General features: G+C 60.4%; 1 protein-coding gene across 2 annotated transcripts; it reads left to right on the top strand.

The window, feature by feature from the left end:
- Positions 1 to 1,162: 1,162 nt before the first annotated feature.
- IQCA1L (IQ motif containing with AAA domain 1 like) lies at positions 1,163 to 13,754 on the top strand. 2 transcript variants are annotated; one of them, XM_045496199.1, is made up of 19 exons: positions 1,163 to 1,254; positions 1,923 to 2,250; positions 2,958 to 3,077; positions 3,400 to 3,585; positions 4,800 to 4,871; positions 6,433 to 6,638; positions 7,114 to 7,198; positions 7,656 to 7,781; positions 7,934 to 8,009; positions 8,417 to 8,523; positions 9,304 to 9,387; positions 9,482 to 9,537; positions 10,321 to 10,403; positions 10,561 to 10,668; positions 11,262 to 11,461; positions 11,819 to 11,905; positions 12,195 to 12,372; positions 12,750 to 12,988; positions 13,547 to 13,754. In XM_045496199.1, the coding sequence occupies exons 1-19, from the start codon at positions 1,244 to 1,246 to the stop codon at positions 13,646 to 13,648; spliced, it is 2,454 nt and encodes an 817-aa protein (XP_045352155.1). In that variant the 5' UTR covers positions 1,163 to 1,243; the 3' UTR covers positions 13,649 to 13,754. The 2 variants fall into 2 exon arrangements, with proteins under 2 accessions (XP_045352155.1, XP_045352156.1); XM_045496200.1 differs by lacking the exons at positions 1,163 to 1,254; positions 1,923 to 2,250 and adding an exon at positions 2,471 to 2,684.
- The last annotated feature ends 1,424 nt before the right edge of the window (positions 13,755 to 15,178 follow it).

Raw genomic sequence — 15,178 nt, 5'->3', positions numbered from 1 at the left:
CTGGGGCTCCTCTCTTCTTCCCAAATTTTACGTCGAAAAATCTCAAACCCGCCGAAGGACTGCGAGAAAGTGCAACGGCCCCTTGTATGTCCTTCACTGAGATTCACCACCGAACGTTCGGCCACGCTTGCTTTTTCTCGTTTGGCCTCTGCTCTACCTTGTGGACGTACGACCCACCAATCCTCTCCCAAGCTGTGTGGAGGGCCTGGGGCTCGAGGGGTTGCATTTAGCGAGCAAGTCCAAAATCCTTTGTCGCCCCTTTGCAACTGGATAGATACAGGTTGTCACCTTCAACTTCACGTACCGAACAGCCGTGTAAGAATGGCTGACGTTGGGGCACAGGCCTACGTACTTCACACAGTTTTCTCATACAGAGTTGCAGCCTAACGTGCAGATGCCATGAGAAGAGAACCCATCACCCACGTCTTAGTCCCACAGCTAGAAAGGGGGGGGGGGAGCCCAGGGCATCTGGCCCCTGGGCCCTCGCTGTCCCCCATTCCCACTGTGTTTCATACCTTGCTAATCTGTGACTCAGAGACCCAACTCAGATCGTGGAATTTTCGACAAGATTTCGGGTAACTTGCATGTTCATTAAAGCCCCACAACTCCTCGTCCCTAGCTCCTCTTTGCTGCTGTCGCCTTTCTCCCCCTTTCCTTGGCCCTGGGCCTCGTGTATTCATTCGTAAGTCCCCACTTAACACTGAATCAAAAAAGTCACCCCCAGCTGACTCCGTTTGTACTTTCCGAATAACGGCCTCCTGAGCCCGTAACGGCGATGGGGTGACCCGCAGATGGCTCAAAGTGAGCCCCCAAAGACCACCGAGTCTCACCTGCTCCTTCTAATGTCGATCTTTCCCCTGGTCACACGAACCACTGGCTCTGAGTTCAGGAATACAGGCTTCCTCCAGCTGAGAAGTGCATCTGGAAAAATGAATGCCAGAGCCTACAGCTCATGGGGTGACTTCAAATCGTGACCACCCTTTTATTTGAGTCTCACAAGTAGCCACAGCTGACCCCACGCTCCGCTCTAGCCTTCCAAGGCTTGCGACGAGAACATCCTAAGCGTCCCCAGCCCTGCACCTGCTGTCCCCTCCCCTCACAGCCTTAGAACACTGGGACAATGGGACAGAACTCTTAAAACCGGGCTGTTCCGGCCTTCGGGGTGGGGTGGGGTCAAGGTGGAGCCACAGGTTGTGTGGATGGCATGAGCAGCTCACCCAGGGCGGTGTGAGAAGTGGGCACCATGTCTGAGGGGTGAGTGAGGAGGAGTGGAGCACCCAGGGCTGGGAAAGCAAAGAACGAAGGGCCTCGCCTGGTCCCGTCAGGCTGGGGCAGGTGGGCCGGGAGGAGGGATGCTGGGGAGAGGGGCTTTCTGTGCTGGGCCAGCCCTGGCCGGGCCCCTGGGACATTCACACAGCAACCCTGGCTGCTCCGGCCTGTGGTCAGGTTTCCTTCTTCAGCCTTTCCTCGGACCAGTTTACTTATTCCAGGATCAGGGGAAGAGACCTTCTCCGCATTCATCCCTCACCCCCACTTCCCACCCACCATTCTAGACCCTTGCAGCCTCCGCGGGGCCGCACCCTCTCCCCGGAGGGACCCAGTGCAGACTCCCAGAGGCCCCTTCCTTACTGGGAGCTCCCTGCTTATCCCCCAGCGGACTCCCTCCCGGTGATCCCAATCTCACACCTTCTCTAAGCCTGGGCATGAGTTCTCTGTAATCACCACCTCACTCCCCCCAGGCGACTCCTCCCTTCGCCGAATTCCACCTTGGCCCCACGGGTAACCTTAACCTCTGGAACCCGAGTTCGCACTCCTCACAAGGCACAGCAGCGCCCCTCCCCCTCCCCCCCCCCCCCACTGTCCCCACTCTTCCACGGCTCAGATCGCCCCACGCCTGCTGCCTCCTCTCCCCTCCTCTCCAGAGCGTACCAACGCCTCTGGGACACCTCCCACGTGGCCCTGCAGGAGCTGCTGGACCAAGAGCAGCCCCTGCTCCAGCCCGTGCCGGACCGGGAACGGCAGTCGTTCCAGTACAGGCTCTCGTCGCTCTACCTGCACTCCCTGGGGCTGCTGCGCCGGTTCGACACCCTCCATGACCAGATGGTGCAGCCGCAGAAGCGGCGGCTGCTGCGGCGCCTGCTGGACAGCGTGGCCGGCCGCGTGCTGGAGCTCAAGGACGACCTGGTGCGCGCGGACCTGAGCGAATACCACCGCCTGGACCGCGTGCTGCACGACCTGAAGCTCACCACGGTGCGCGGGCCACGCCCACTCCGGCGACGCCGAGCCCCGCCTCCCCCACCTGGGGCAGGAGGCGGGGCGGGGCGGGGCCGGAGCGCGAGCGGCCGCGGAACAGCCCTGGGGTTGGGACCCCTGCCCCGGAAGGAGGGTGGGGCAGATCAGCGGGCTGGGGTTTGATCGGGAGAAAAGGGTTTCAGCGAGAGGGCATGCGCGCTACTAAGTAGCTAGGGGGTGGCTAGAAGAGTCAGGCTGGAGGCCCCGTGAGGCCGGGAATACCCACCAGCCACAGGGGATCGGCGAAGAGAATCCCCTGCCGGCTTGCTTCTCGAAGGGTGGTCCTTGGAAGCAGACACAGCGGCATCACCTAGGCGTTTGTTAGAAATGCAGAATCTCCGACCACAGCTCAAACCCACTGATCGGCTTGAGCCTTTGAACAAGCCCCTCAGGTGATTCTGACGCACGGCCAGAATTGGAACCACTACCCATCACCTATCGTGACCCTCCAGAACTCAGCTCTGGTTACACCGTGGAGCAGGGGGATAGAGGCATGACCTTCCGGGGGGGGGGACCTGCCCATGACCCATAAATCTCCCACCCCAGAGCTCTAGGATGAAGGAGAGCATCACCAGGGTCGGTGTAAGCAGCTGAAAGTGGGAACGACCAGCCAGATGGCCTGGGTTTTGATTCCTGACCCTCCTTCCCCCGCTGTCGCCCCAAAGGCAGACCTGGAGGTTCCAATCCCCAGATACTTCCGGCTGGAGCAGTCCAGCATTCTGAAGGAGCGGGAGCTGATGCTGGCAGAGATCCTGTCGAAAATGGAGCCAGTGACCTCCAGGGAGGTAAATCAGGGAGACACCCTCCCAGATGCCCCTCATACCTCGCGCCCAGGAGAGAGATGCCATCCTCCAGGACACAGAGAGGACATCCCCTGCCCGATAGCCGCCTCCGAGCGCTCTTTGGGTAATCCCTGGCCTGCTTCAAGGACGCTCCTGTGCTCCTTGAAACCTTCTCACACCAAGATAGAGGACAGGACTGGGGCGCTTACGTGCCCTGGGAGGATCACGTCCCCAGCATGTCCTTTGGCGAACAGTCTCCCAGCTGCCAGCCTGAATACAAGCCCTCTCTCATCTCCCCCTGAGCCTTTGCCTATGTTCTGGCCAGCGTTTTCCAGAACTGCGCCGGACCGAGGCCATAATGCTTCTGCAAAGAGCTGAGCGGGCCAGGCAAGGCCAGCTCCGAGCCATCTTCATGCGAGAAATTCGGAAAGAGGAGGAGCGGGATCGGAAGATTCGAGAGGGAGGTTGGCACAAGTTCAGTCAGGACCAGGCAGCTGTCACCATTCAGAAGGTAATCCCCCAGCACCCAGGAGGAAGGTCCGGGTAGAGTCCCCTCTTCCAGGAAGACTGCCTGGCTCACCAACCGAGGGCCGAGGTGCAGGAGCTTGGATTCTGTTGCTCCGCGGCTAGATCCTAAAACTAGGGACCTCATCAGTCAATAAGTGTGTATCTTGTTTGTTTATTATTTATTCTACACCTCTGTCCCCCAAAGGACTCGTAGTGGGATATCATAGAAGCCCCAGAAACAGAAGGATCATTAAAATTAGGGGAGAAGGGGGCGCCTGGGTGGCTCCGTCGGTTGGGCATCCATCCAATTTCGGCACAGGTCATGATCTCACGGTTTGTGGGCTCGAGCCCCGCCTCCGGCTCTGTGCTGACAGCTCGGAGCCCGGAGCCTGCTTCGGATTCTGTGTCTCCCTCTCTCTCTCTCTGCCCTTCCCCCACTCACACTCTCTCTCTCTCCTTCAAAAATAAATAAACATTTAAAAAAAATTAGGGGAGAAGGATCCATAGTAAGTGAAGCACAGGCTGCCTCCCCCCTGCCCAGTGCCCACCCCCCCCACCCCACCCCAGCCGCCAGTACTGGGCTGTCCTCGGCTCTGTGAGCAAGCAGCTGGAGGCCTGGGAGAAAAGCCCTGGGCAAGGAGTCAGGAAACCTGGTCCTGTCTCAGCTCGGCCCTCATGGGCTCTTGGACCCGAGAGAGGCCACATCCTGTCTCTAGCCTCAGTTTCCTTGTGTCAAAAATGTAGTAATTCATCAGGGGAGCTCCACAGTCCTTACAGCGCTGATGTCTCTGTGCCTGGGGGGGGGGGGGGGGAATCAAGTAGGTATTCCAAATCCTGTGGGAATCCAGAGAGGTAGAGCGGGGGGTGCTTCCTGGAGAAGGTGGCCTTTGAGGTCCGTGTCAAGAGTTACACGGCAGATTAGAGGGCGGGACTGAGAAGGAGGGAATTCCTCGGGGCCCTGGGGAAGCAAAAGCTTGGGGCTGGACTGTGTAGGTGCGCACCAGCCCCACCGTGTTCTGGGCAGCCCCTGCTTGCCTGCGGGCTGCCCTGGGAGGTGTCCTCCCCAGCAGTCCTCACTCACCTCCTACCCCCAAGCTCCCCAACCAGACTTTTCCTTGGGAGTGGCTGGTGCTTCCCCCTGGAGGCTGATGGCACGAGCCACGTCCCTGCAGAAATGCAGCGTGGGAGTGTCTGGGGCCCCTGTGTCCCCCCCCCCAGGTGTGGAAGGGTTACCTGCAGAGGAAACGCACTCAGCAGGACCGGCGAACCGAGATGGAGTTCATCGGCATGGTAAGTGCCCCCCTCGCCACGGCCACAGGCCAGAGCACGAGGTGGGCCGGTGCGTGGGGTTCCCTCCCTTATTTTTTTGTCAGAGTGCAGCCCTGCATAGACCCTCACCGCCCACACACCTCCCTCCACTCAGGACTGTGGTTGGCATGGGTGGAGGGGTTTAGGCCTTGCGGACCCTGGTTACGGGATCCTTCAGGGCTTGCGAAAGAGGCCAGAGGAACGGAAAGCCACCAACGAGCCGGGTCCCTTGCCACCTTTCCCTCTCCAAAACCCGTGGAAGGGTCTCAAATGTGGGGCGGGGTGAGCGATAGCAGCACGGAGCATCCTGGACCTCGCGTTCGCGCCCCTGGCTGGAAGGAGAGGCTGGGAGGAGAGACGGCGCGAGCGGCCCCAGCAGAGGGAGGAGGCCACAAGGCTAGTGGGAGCATCACCTCCTTCCCCGCCCCAGGCTCTCGCAGCCTCTGGGAGAACCGTGAGGGCCAAGCTGGGATGGAGGCCACATCCCTTTCACAGCACAGTGTTTCGGGCCACAGTCTCCCCCACTTGTTCTGCGGGGACCCAGACCGGCTTCTCCTCTGCTATGCAGGGACTAGAGCTGAGTGTTACCCGTGTACATGGGAAAGGGTGTGCCCGGCGGGGCAGTGTGGGTGGTTACAGGGGCAGCCCCCAGCGTGTGTGGACAGGCAGGGTGAGCAGGCCCCACTCCTTGAGAGGCCTCTGCTCTCTGATGGATCTTACGTTGGGCTAGTCTCTGCTGACTTAGGAAAGGAAGGCCCTGGTGGGGGTGAGGCTTCCTGAGAGTGGGCTTTGCAATGTGCAGAGGCTGTGAAGGCCTCCTGATAAAGGGAGTTGGGGAGGGGCCGGGGCCCCGAAGGGATCAGAGACAAAGCCTGGGGTGGCTCTTCCCGGAGGCTTGGGGGCTTCAGAAGGAGGGAGGGTCCAGAGGGCACCGCAGGGGAGTGGAGGTCAGACTTGGGGGTTTGGAGAGCAGGGCCCCCGGGAGGCAAGAGCAGGCAGAGGGGAGGCCAGGGTCAGGCCTTGGGGGGAGGTGGGGGGCATGGCATGGTGGTGGGTGAGGAATGAGCCTGGCCGCCCGGGCCCATCAACAGTGTGAGCTCAGCGTTTTCAGTAATTGTCTCTGCGCAGAGTGATATTTAAAATACATTTGGGAGCCAATGAGGCGGGAAAGTGGCTGCGAGAGCGGCTGCCAACACGGGCCGCTGGGGCGGGGGTGTGGGTGGGGGCTGGGGCCGGAGGCTCACAGGGGAGGGTGTGCTGGGTGGGGGGGGGGGGGAGCGGGCCGGGGGGCCGGCCCAGATGCATCTAGCGAACTCATTATCAGAGTAATTTACACAGGCGAGTTTTGGCTCTAAACACAATTTCTCCTGCTGCAGGCCTGCCCGTTGTTCCGCGTGGGCGTGTATGCAAGGCCTCACGTGTGCGGGTGTGCTGGGGAGCGAGGGGGGCAGGTGTGTGTGCCTGAGGCCAGGGGCTGGGTCCGCGCCCGCCCCCGCCCCACCTCCCACTCCTGACACCCTGGACCTCTTCTCCTCTTCGCCAGCTCCCTTCGCCTAACAAGGTGGAAAGCTTGGGTATCATGATCCAAGCTGGCCTCAGGGACGATGTCCGGAGGCTCTGCCAGATAGAGAAGGAGGAGGAGCTCCAGCTGGCGATGGTGAAGACTCATGATTCTCTCAGAGAGACAGAGGGACCTGACATAAAGGAGAAACTGAAGGAGCAAATCCGACAGTGGTTTATTGAGTGCCGGTCAGTGTCCCCAGCCTCAGCTGACCCAACCAATCCCTCGTTCCCTGCTCCGCACAGCATCCCCACACCTGCTCTGTGCTCTAGTCCAGGCGGATCCCTTTTCTCCACTCGCTCCCATCCCCCTCACTCGCTGCGTACACACCTGACTTCAACCTGGGGCCCCCAAGCTACAAGACCATCTCTACACATGACTTCTCATTTCCCCCGGTGGGGGAAGCCCCCTGAGGAACCTTTCCTTTCTAATCTGTACCTCTCTGTTCCTTCCCTCTTGTTCTCTATCCCCCTAGTCCTTTTTCTTTCCTCACCGTTCCCTCTGTTTAACTACCTGTCCATTCACCCACTCTTCTACCCACCCACCCACCCACCCACCCATCCACTGTGCGTCCACCCATCTATCCATCCATCTATCCACCCATCCATCCATCTGTCCATCCACCCACCTGTCCATCTCTCTGACCATTTTATGTTCACTTAGTGCCCTTACTGGTCGATTCCCTGATTATCCAGATGAGTCTTTAGGTGGATCCTACCTGATCTTTGCAGACAAGACTCCAGAACAGGTACCCTATAAGTGGGGACAGGAGACTTTTTGTGGTAGCGGGGGTCTGAAGTTATAGAGCCTACTGAGTGAAAACTGAGGGTGGCAGTGGGGCGGGGGGAAAGGTCAGCCTCAGTGAGGGCAGACGTGGCTGGAGGAACTATAGGTAGCTAGCAAGACTGCGTGGGGGGGAGCGGGTGCCTGTGTTTGGAGAAGGCATCTTTGGCCAGGGAGAGAAAACATGTCTGCTGAGACTTTTGTGGCTCCCGGCCTCCATGGGCCAGGAAAGAGCAGCAGCTCAGATCAGAACACCTGTTCACCTGGTGCCCCTTTTTTCCTGGACCCCAGTGAGATCTCTGGACTCTCAGCTATCTGCCCCCCACCCGTGACCCTCATCTACCCCCGTCTCCGGCCCGGGATCTTTTGCTCCCGTCGAATCCCTTGATCTTCTCTGAAACCTCTTCCGTCACTGATCACAGCTGAAAATGGACCTGGAGGCGCAGGCCCAGGAGAGCAAAAAAAAGGACCAAGAGAAAAATAAGGAAAAAGAAAAGGAGAAAAAAGAGAGGAAGAAGAAAGGGAAGGAAACAAAGACCAGGAAGGGGGTAAGACACCTCCCGGAGGTGTGGACCAAGTGGGCAGGGGGAAGGGAGTCTGAGGGAGCTCCTGGTGAGAAGCTGGTCTGAGGGGAATAAGGGCCAGAGATCTTGGGGGGGGGGGTGGTGGTGGTCAAGATAAAAGGATGCTTCTATTCTAGGAAGCAGACACAATGCTGAAAGTCTCACCATCCAAATTTATACCTGTGATTAATGCCGCACACGAGGAGTATATAAGTAAGAGGGGAAGGGGCTGCGGAGGAGTGTCTAGGCCTTGTCAGGGCCTTGGGGTGACCCTTGGTCCTGGGGAAAGTGGACATACGCTGTGTGGGCCATGAGGCGGCAGTGTGGGGTGCAATGGCGTGGGCCGAGGGGAGAATGCCGAAGGGGGACAGAAGTGTGGGGTGTGGGCGATGCCTTATGACTTTGGATCCGAATCCTGAGGCTTTGGGATCAGGCCTCTGTGGTCCGGGTAGCAGCAGGTGCCAGACAGCCCCGAGAGGACGGAGGTCCCAGCCGGGGGCAGGTTCCTGGCCAAGTGCGCGCGAGTGCGAACGCGCGAGCCGATGCGCGCACGCGTGCCGGAGCGTGTGCGTGCCCCGGGACTCTGAGCGTCATTCCTCTGTCCGTCTCTCCACGGTCAGCTGTCTGGAGGAGCCGGCATGAGAGCGTACACCCCAATCAGAGTTTTGACCCCGAGATGCTCCGGGTGGAGAAGAGGAAGGAAGTGGAGCGGGAGATCCGGATACAGGTGAGCGGGCGGGCTCGGGGCCTCCCTCCCCGCAGGCCTCCTCTGTGTCCCCACCGGGGGCCCCCCGATGCTTCATGCGCTTCCCCTCAGCCCCCCTCCGTCCTCCAGCCTGCCCCTGCCCCTCTTCTGTAGCAACCTCTGTGCGCCGCCTTTTCTAGAAGCTATCCTTCTAGCTCCACCTTGGTCCCTCTCGGTCCTACCGTCCTCTGTGTCTCTGTGTCTCTCCAGACCCTCTCTCCCTGGGGTGCAGATGCAGACTGGGGTGGGAGGGGGAATGGCAGGGGCTCTGAGCTGGGGTCTCGCCCACCGGCATGCCCATCAGCCCTTAAAGGGTTCCTGCCATGTGGCTACTGTGATCTTTCTGACACCCCTGAGGTAGGCGCCATGATTTTCCTGACGTCGGGAAACAGGCAACCGCTCAAGTCACACAGACTTTAAAGGGTGGGTCTGGGGCTTGAACTGAAAGCCAGTTGACTGCATCCTGGAGCTTCTCCCCATCGGAGAGCAAGGCTCCCATGTAAGCAGGACGTGGGTTAGGATTGGGTGCGGACCAGTGCGGGGACAGGGGCAGGGGGAGGGACGCAAGGCCTGAAGCTTCCAGAAGAGTGTGTAGGAAGGTTGTGGGTGGCCACCCGAGCTGACTTCCAGGGGCCAGTCTCGTTCTTCTCTGAGGCAGCTCTCCTCCTCTCCGCCCCTGTCTCGGTGCGGCCCTCCCACCCGTCCTCTGCAGCCCCTCGCTGCCCACCCCCCCCACCCCCCACACTCCCTGCTGTCGCCCAGGTGGATGAGTTGATGCGCCAAGAGTTGAAGAACCTGCGCCTGGCTGTGGACAGGGAGGAGGAGAGAGCCTTGAAGGCTCCGAAGGCAAGACCGAGGGCTAAGGCCAGGACGAGGACACGCACACAGCGGGGGAGGCAAGGGACAGAGGACAATTGCCTGTGTGCTTGTTTCCAACCAGAAAAAGACCGGGAAGAAAACTGGGAAGAAGAAGGAAAAAGATCTGACCCCAAACAGGTAGCAGACCCTTACTGTGGGGGAGGGGGGGGGCGGGGGGAAGCCCCGGTGCAGGACAGGTCTGACTTCCGGGCCTGGTTCTGTTGCTGCGGGACCTAGAGAAAGTCACTTAACCTCTCTGGCTCCCTGTCCTCCCCAACCAAGTACCTGCCCTGCCAAACTCACGGGATAGCCGTGAGGATCAAATAGAAGCATGAGAAAGTGCTTTGAACAGGATGGTGCAGAGGCAGGTGTGAGTGGAAGAGTGTCCTCGGTGCTCCCTCCTTCCCGGTCCTCCCTCCCACCTTTGCCGTAGTCAACTGTGTCCCTGCCAAAGCCACCTGCCCCCGGCCTCCACCTTGTCAGTGGCCCCTGTCTACTGACGTCTTGGGTGAAATGAGCCTCAGGTACATTGATGTCAGCCGCCCTAGTGCCTACGGGAGTGTGTACGCCTACGGGAGTGCCTAGGAAGACGGTGATATGTCGCCCAGACCACTGGGTTTCGGGTGATGGAACTTTGGGCCGTGAGCAGGCTGACGGAGGGAGTGTCTCCGAGGGCCCTGGGCCTCCTCACACCCCACTCAACCCCCAGAGCACCCGCTGTGGGCCGGCTGCCTTCTGGGCCAGCGGGTTGGTGCTGTTCCTTCGTGTGCCGGCTGGCCAGTGACACCGTGGGTATCTTTGAGCCTAGCTATGGGGCGCGAGGCCCCTGCCACCTGTTTCCTCGAGCCTGTAGCACCTCCCACTCGTCTCTGTCTCCACTTCCCTTTGTCCTCGGGGGCCCCTCTGTGCTGTCCTCTACAGGACCCTGGACTCTCTGTTTGAAGAGCTTGTGGTCTCTGGCTTCCTAAGGAAGAGTCAGACCGTGGCCTTGAAAGACTACGTTGGTGAGACCCCTCCCCAGTGCCTCCTCCCGGGCCATGGCCTTTCCCACAGCCAGTTACCACCCTGTGCCTCGAGCCTTCTCCACAAGTGGCTCTCGGCAACGCCCCGGTGGGTGGCACTCACCAGGTGGCTGCCTGTCCCCCCACCCCCCGCCCCCAGGGGACTACCTGTATCTTGGATCCACGCTGAGTTTGGCAAACAAGTTGCCTATGCCTTCCCTGTTTGACATACGACAGAACGTGGCCTTGTACGCGGTCCTTCGGCTTGGTGAGATGCCCTGCGGAGAGGGAAGAGCCAATGCTGGCAGGTGGCTCGAGGGGGAGACTGGGTGCAGGTTAGGGGGGCTGAGGTGGGCATGTCCCCCGTGCCGTGGACCCATGCTGGAGGCCGCACCCAGATGGGGCCACCCCAGAAGTCATGCGGGCCCTTGACCTACCGAGGAGACCACTTTTCTGGCCCCTTAGCCGACCCCAAGTGATTTCCCACAGTCTGTCCCGTTCCCGGAAGACCAGGATCCTTCTGAAGTGGTGGGTCACATGCCCTTTAGTGCCACCCTTTTGTAATCCAGAAGTAGGAAGAGACGGTACAGAAAACAGAAAGGGCGTCGAGGCGGGGAGGGGTGGGGGGTGGGCATCGGGGATAGAAGGCCCCCTCCTGACCCCACAGGCCATTGGTGGCCATCCCGGCTGCCTCTCTCAGCGAGCCCGCCAAGGGCTCAGAAACCCCGGGAAGGCAGTGCAGCCACGATCTGAACTTCACCCCACCCAGCCTGCGGCCTCTGGCCTCACCTTACCCAGCGGCTCCACCCCCACCCCCCTGCCGGTCTACCGCCAGCCTCTGGCCCCTGTTTCCTCCTCCAGGCTCCCCAGATATACACTCCATGGCTCCCCTCATCCGTTCCATCCTCCTGGTGGGCCCCTCTGGCACGGGGAAGAAGATGTTGGTCAAGGCCGTGTGCACAGAAACCGGTGCCAACCTGTTTGACCTGTCACCTGACAACCTGCAGGGCAAATATCCTGGCAAGACCGGGGCGCAGATGATAGTGCATATGGTCTTTAAGGTCTGGGTCCCCCGACTTGGGCGTTTCTCGTTCTCAGGCCGCGCCGCCACGGCGGGGTGGGCTTTATGCTTAGGAGGCCACCCGTCTGCCCACTTGGTGTGGCTTCAGGAGCCGGTGAGGTTTCCCTCCCACCCCCTGCGAGGAGCTTGCGGATACCTGAAGCCCTGGGGTGGCAGCGGGGGGAGGGCTGTGTTCGCACTGAGCTGTGATGGACAGTGCAACAGGCCGAGACGGGGGCAGGGGGCAGGCAGTGCGTGGGAAGTGGGGGCTGGAGACTCAAGGCCAGCCCCGACCCCCTCTTGGTCCAGATGGGGAGGTAGGTGGTGATGTCAGGTTTTTACTCCCTGACCTGTCCAGGTGGCCCAACTCTTACAGCCCTCTGTTATCTGGATCGGGAATGCCGAGAAGAACTTCTATAAGAAGGTCCCAAAAGGAGAGAAGGAGGTGCGGGGACCCGGGTGGCCGCGTGAGCCACGGGCAAGGCTGGCGGTCCCGGGCTTGTTCACGTCAGCGCCAGACCTCGCTCACCGTGCGGCCTTGGACGGGTTCCCTGTCCTCCCGCTGCCTTGTCCTGATCCTTAAAGCAGGACTGAGAGTCTCTCCTGGCCGCCTCCCGGGGCCCATGTGAGGCTGAATGTGGGCGTGTCCTCTGAGAGAACTCAGAAGCCCCTAGAAGTCACCAGGTCTCAACCCCCTCCCCTCACCCCCTACCCTGGCCTCTCACCCCGAGCAGATGGAACCGAAGCGAATAAAGAAGGATCTGGCCAAGGCCCTGCGGCTGCTGCACCCGGGAGACCGTGTGATGCTGATCGGGACCACCAACCAGCCGCAGCTGGCGGAGATGCAGGGGCTGTGCCGGACCTACGAACGGATCCTCCTCGTGCCGCGGCCCGATTATGCTTCTCGCTACGGTGAGGTCCTGTGACGTGGAGACAGGCCAGACAAGAGATCCAGGCCCACCCCCCCCCCGCCCCCGCCAAAGCGTCCTCGCCCTTCTTCCCATCCCCACAGCTGTTCTGAGACCTCGCCTCCATGGCCAGATGTCCTGGAAGGGCAGCTGGACAAGCAGCCCAGTGGCCCGGGCCCTGGCCCAGCTCCGAGGTCCTGGGCCGGCCACTTAAGTCCTCAGCGTCTCATTTCCTTGTCTTAAGTGGAGACGATGATTCTCACGTTCCTGGGAGGGGAGGCAGCGATGAACAGAGAGCTGCTCTCCAGAAGCCTGGTTCCGAATACAGGCAGAGGTACTCACTGCCTCTCCCAGCCCTGTGTCCTCCCCCAATGTCTGCAGTGCTCTGGAGGCAGATGATAGAGGCCCACGGAGTCCACGTGACCCAGGGCCTGGACATCAGTGCCCTGGCCAAGGTATCTGATGGGTACACACCCGGCCACATTCACCAAGCCGTCCAATCAGTGCTGACCGAGCGGCGGGTCCTACAGTTGTCAAAGAGGCCCCTGGTGGCCTCGGAGTTCCTGGGGCATCTGGCGAAGCTGGAGCCGGTGTACCGGGAAGAGGAGGAGTCCCTGAAGGTGAGGTTTTAGGGGTGGGGGGAGCAGGGAGGGGGAGGAGGGAGGGTCTCGGGCCAGCACAACCAGGGGGTCAGCCCCCTGAAGCCTCAGGCCCACAGCACCCCTTAGATCCTTCCCTCTGTTCCCCCATGGAGCTGAGCTGGGCAGGGAACAAGAAATCTCAGGGACAGAAACATGGGCAGGACCCACTCACCCGGTTTCCTCAAGGGCAGGAGCCTGAAAGTGCCACCTGTGTGTTAAGAGCCCTTGGTTGGCCCTGGCACCAGGTGACACTCACTTTCTCCACCTCAGTCAGTGCCCACTGGTGCCCCCGGGGTGGCAGGATGGCCGTGGGAGGACAGGACAGAGGGCTCACCCCCGGCAGTGGTGGACCCTGTGGCCCGGAGTGTTGGGGGGGTGAACAAGGGAAACCAGAACTCCAGCAGGATGCCTGACTTCGGGAAGAGAGGAGAAAAGGCTGCTGAGGACATGTCTGTGGCTGGGGAAGGGCAAGGTCAGGAGGCAGGTCAGCAGGGGTGGATCCACTGCACTTACCCTCCCCCTCTTCCTCCCACCCAGGATTGGTACTTCAAGACCCCACTGGGCCAGAAGAGGCTAAAACTCAGCAAGGACCAGGATGCTGAGGAGGCCAAGCTGGCAAAGGAGAAGAAAAGGAAATGATGGCTGAGGCCGGGGCGCCCGGGCTTAGCAAGGGGGACTGGGAGGTGCCCGCAGGTGGAGGGCCGGGGGCAGAGACATAAACGCCCACACGGCTTGGGGAGCAGCTCTCTCTGTCCATCTCCATGCTTCCCGCCGCTTCTCTGTGCCCCTGCCTGTGCCCAGGCTCCCCCTCACACCGCACCCCTCCTGGTCCTCAGTCCTCGCCCACTCATAGCCTTCTCTGCTCGTGTCCCAGGTCCTTGTCCTCTGACCCCACCCAGGCCTTCATCTCCTGTCATTTCCTGTCCTGGCTCCCCAGCTCTCTTCCTCCTGGGGGGTGGTGTTAAGAGAGAACAATAGGAAAAGAAAAAGAGCCAGGAGAAAGGGGGGTCTCCAGTAAGTCTGGAAAAAGAAAAAACCAAGTGTGGCTGTCGGCAGCCCCCGGTCCTCGCCTCACTCGGTACTAAGTCTCTGTGTGATCTTACACAGCCCCGTCCGGTCTCTGGGCCTCAGTTTCCTTACGTGTAAAGCGAGGAGAGGTTGGACCAGCCACCCTCCGAGGTTCCCGGTGCTCTAGGGTTTGATTATTCTGCAAAAGTGTGTCGGGGGTGGTGAGGACTCTTAGGCAGCAGCGGGGTGGGGCAGAGGAAGGTTCTAGGGAGAAAAGGTATAGTAGGTGTTGGCTCTGGGGAAATGTGTGGTCCCCACATCTTTCTGAAACGCCCCCTCCCCACCTGCCCGAGCTCTTCCTCTGACCCAGAGCCTGTCCCTCAGGGGGCCGGTGGGACCAGAGGATGGGACCCAGGGCCGCATGCCCCTGGATGGAAGTTCATCTGTGGGTCCCCCTTGCTGGGGAGGGAAGAGTTGGGGGCACTGAGGGCTGAGAGCCCCGGGCTCTCTCAGAGGAAGCAGCATAAAGAGCGTGTCAATTTGGCACGCCTGGGTGGCTCGGTCGGTTAAGCGTCCAACTTCGGGTCGGGTCATGATCTTGCGGTCCGTGGGTTCAAGCCCCGCATCGGGCTCTGTCCTGACGGCTCAGAGCCTGGAGCCCGCTTCGGAGTCTGTGTCTCCCTCTCTCTCTCTCTGCCTCTCCCCTGCTCAGGCTGTGTCTCTCTCTGTCTCAAAAATAAAAAAATTAAAAAAAAAAAAAAAGAGTGTGTGAATAGAAGGCAAGGTATATTCTGCCGCTCATGGAGGCCAATGAGAGCCAGACGAGATGAGACCCGAGGAGCAAGCCCAGGGCAGGCGGTGGGGCTGCCCGGGGATGGGTTTCGAGTTCTCTTTCTCCCTGGTTTCCTTCTTATCTCTCCAAATGAAAGTAGTCTTGTTATCCTGAGACCCATTTCCTCCTTCTCACCCCCCGACTGAGGCCCCTCTAACCTTGGCAGGCAGACATGGGAGATCCAGGAGACATCCAGGGAGATGGAAGGGTCAGACCTGGGATGGCCAGAGGGGGGGCAGCACCTAGGGCGGACACTGGGAGTTTCTGTTGCTGCCTGTGGACCGAGCCTCTATCCTCCAGGCGGAAGTCTGTCTTCTATTTTTTTTTTT

This window comes from Leopardus geoffroyi, chromosome A2, assembly GCF_018350155.1.
Source record: "Leopardus geoffroyi isolate Oge1 chromosome A2, O.geoffroyi_Oge1_pat1.0, whole genome shotgun sequence".
Lineage (NCBI taxonomy): Eukaryota > Metazoa > Chordata > Mammalia > Carnivora > Felidae > Leopardus > Leopardus geoffroyi.
This window is presented reverse-complemented; position numbering and strand designations above follow the sequence as displayed.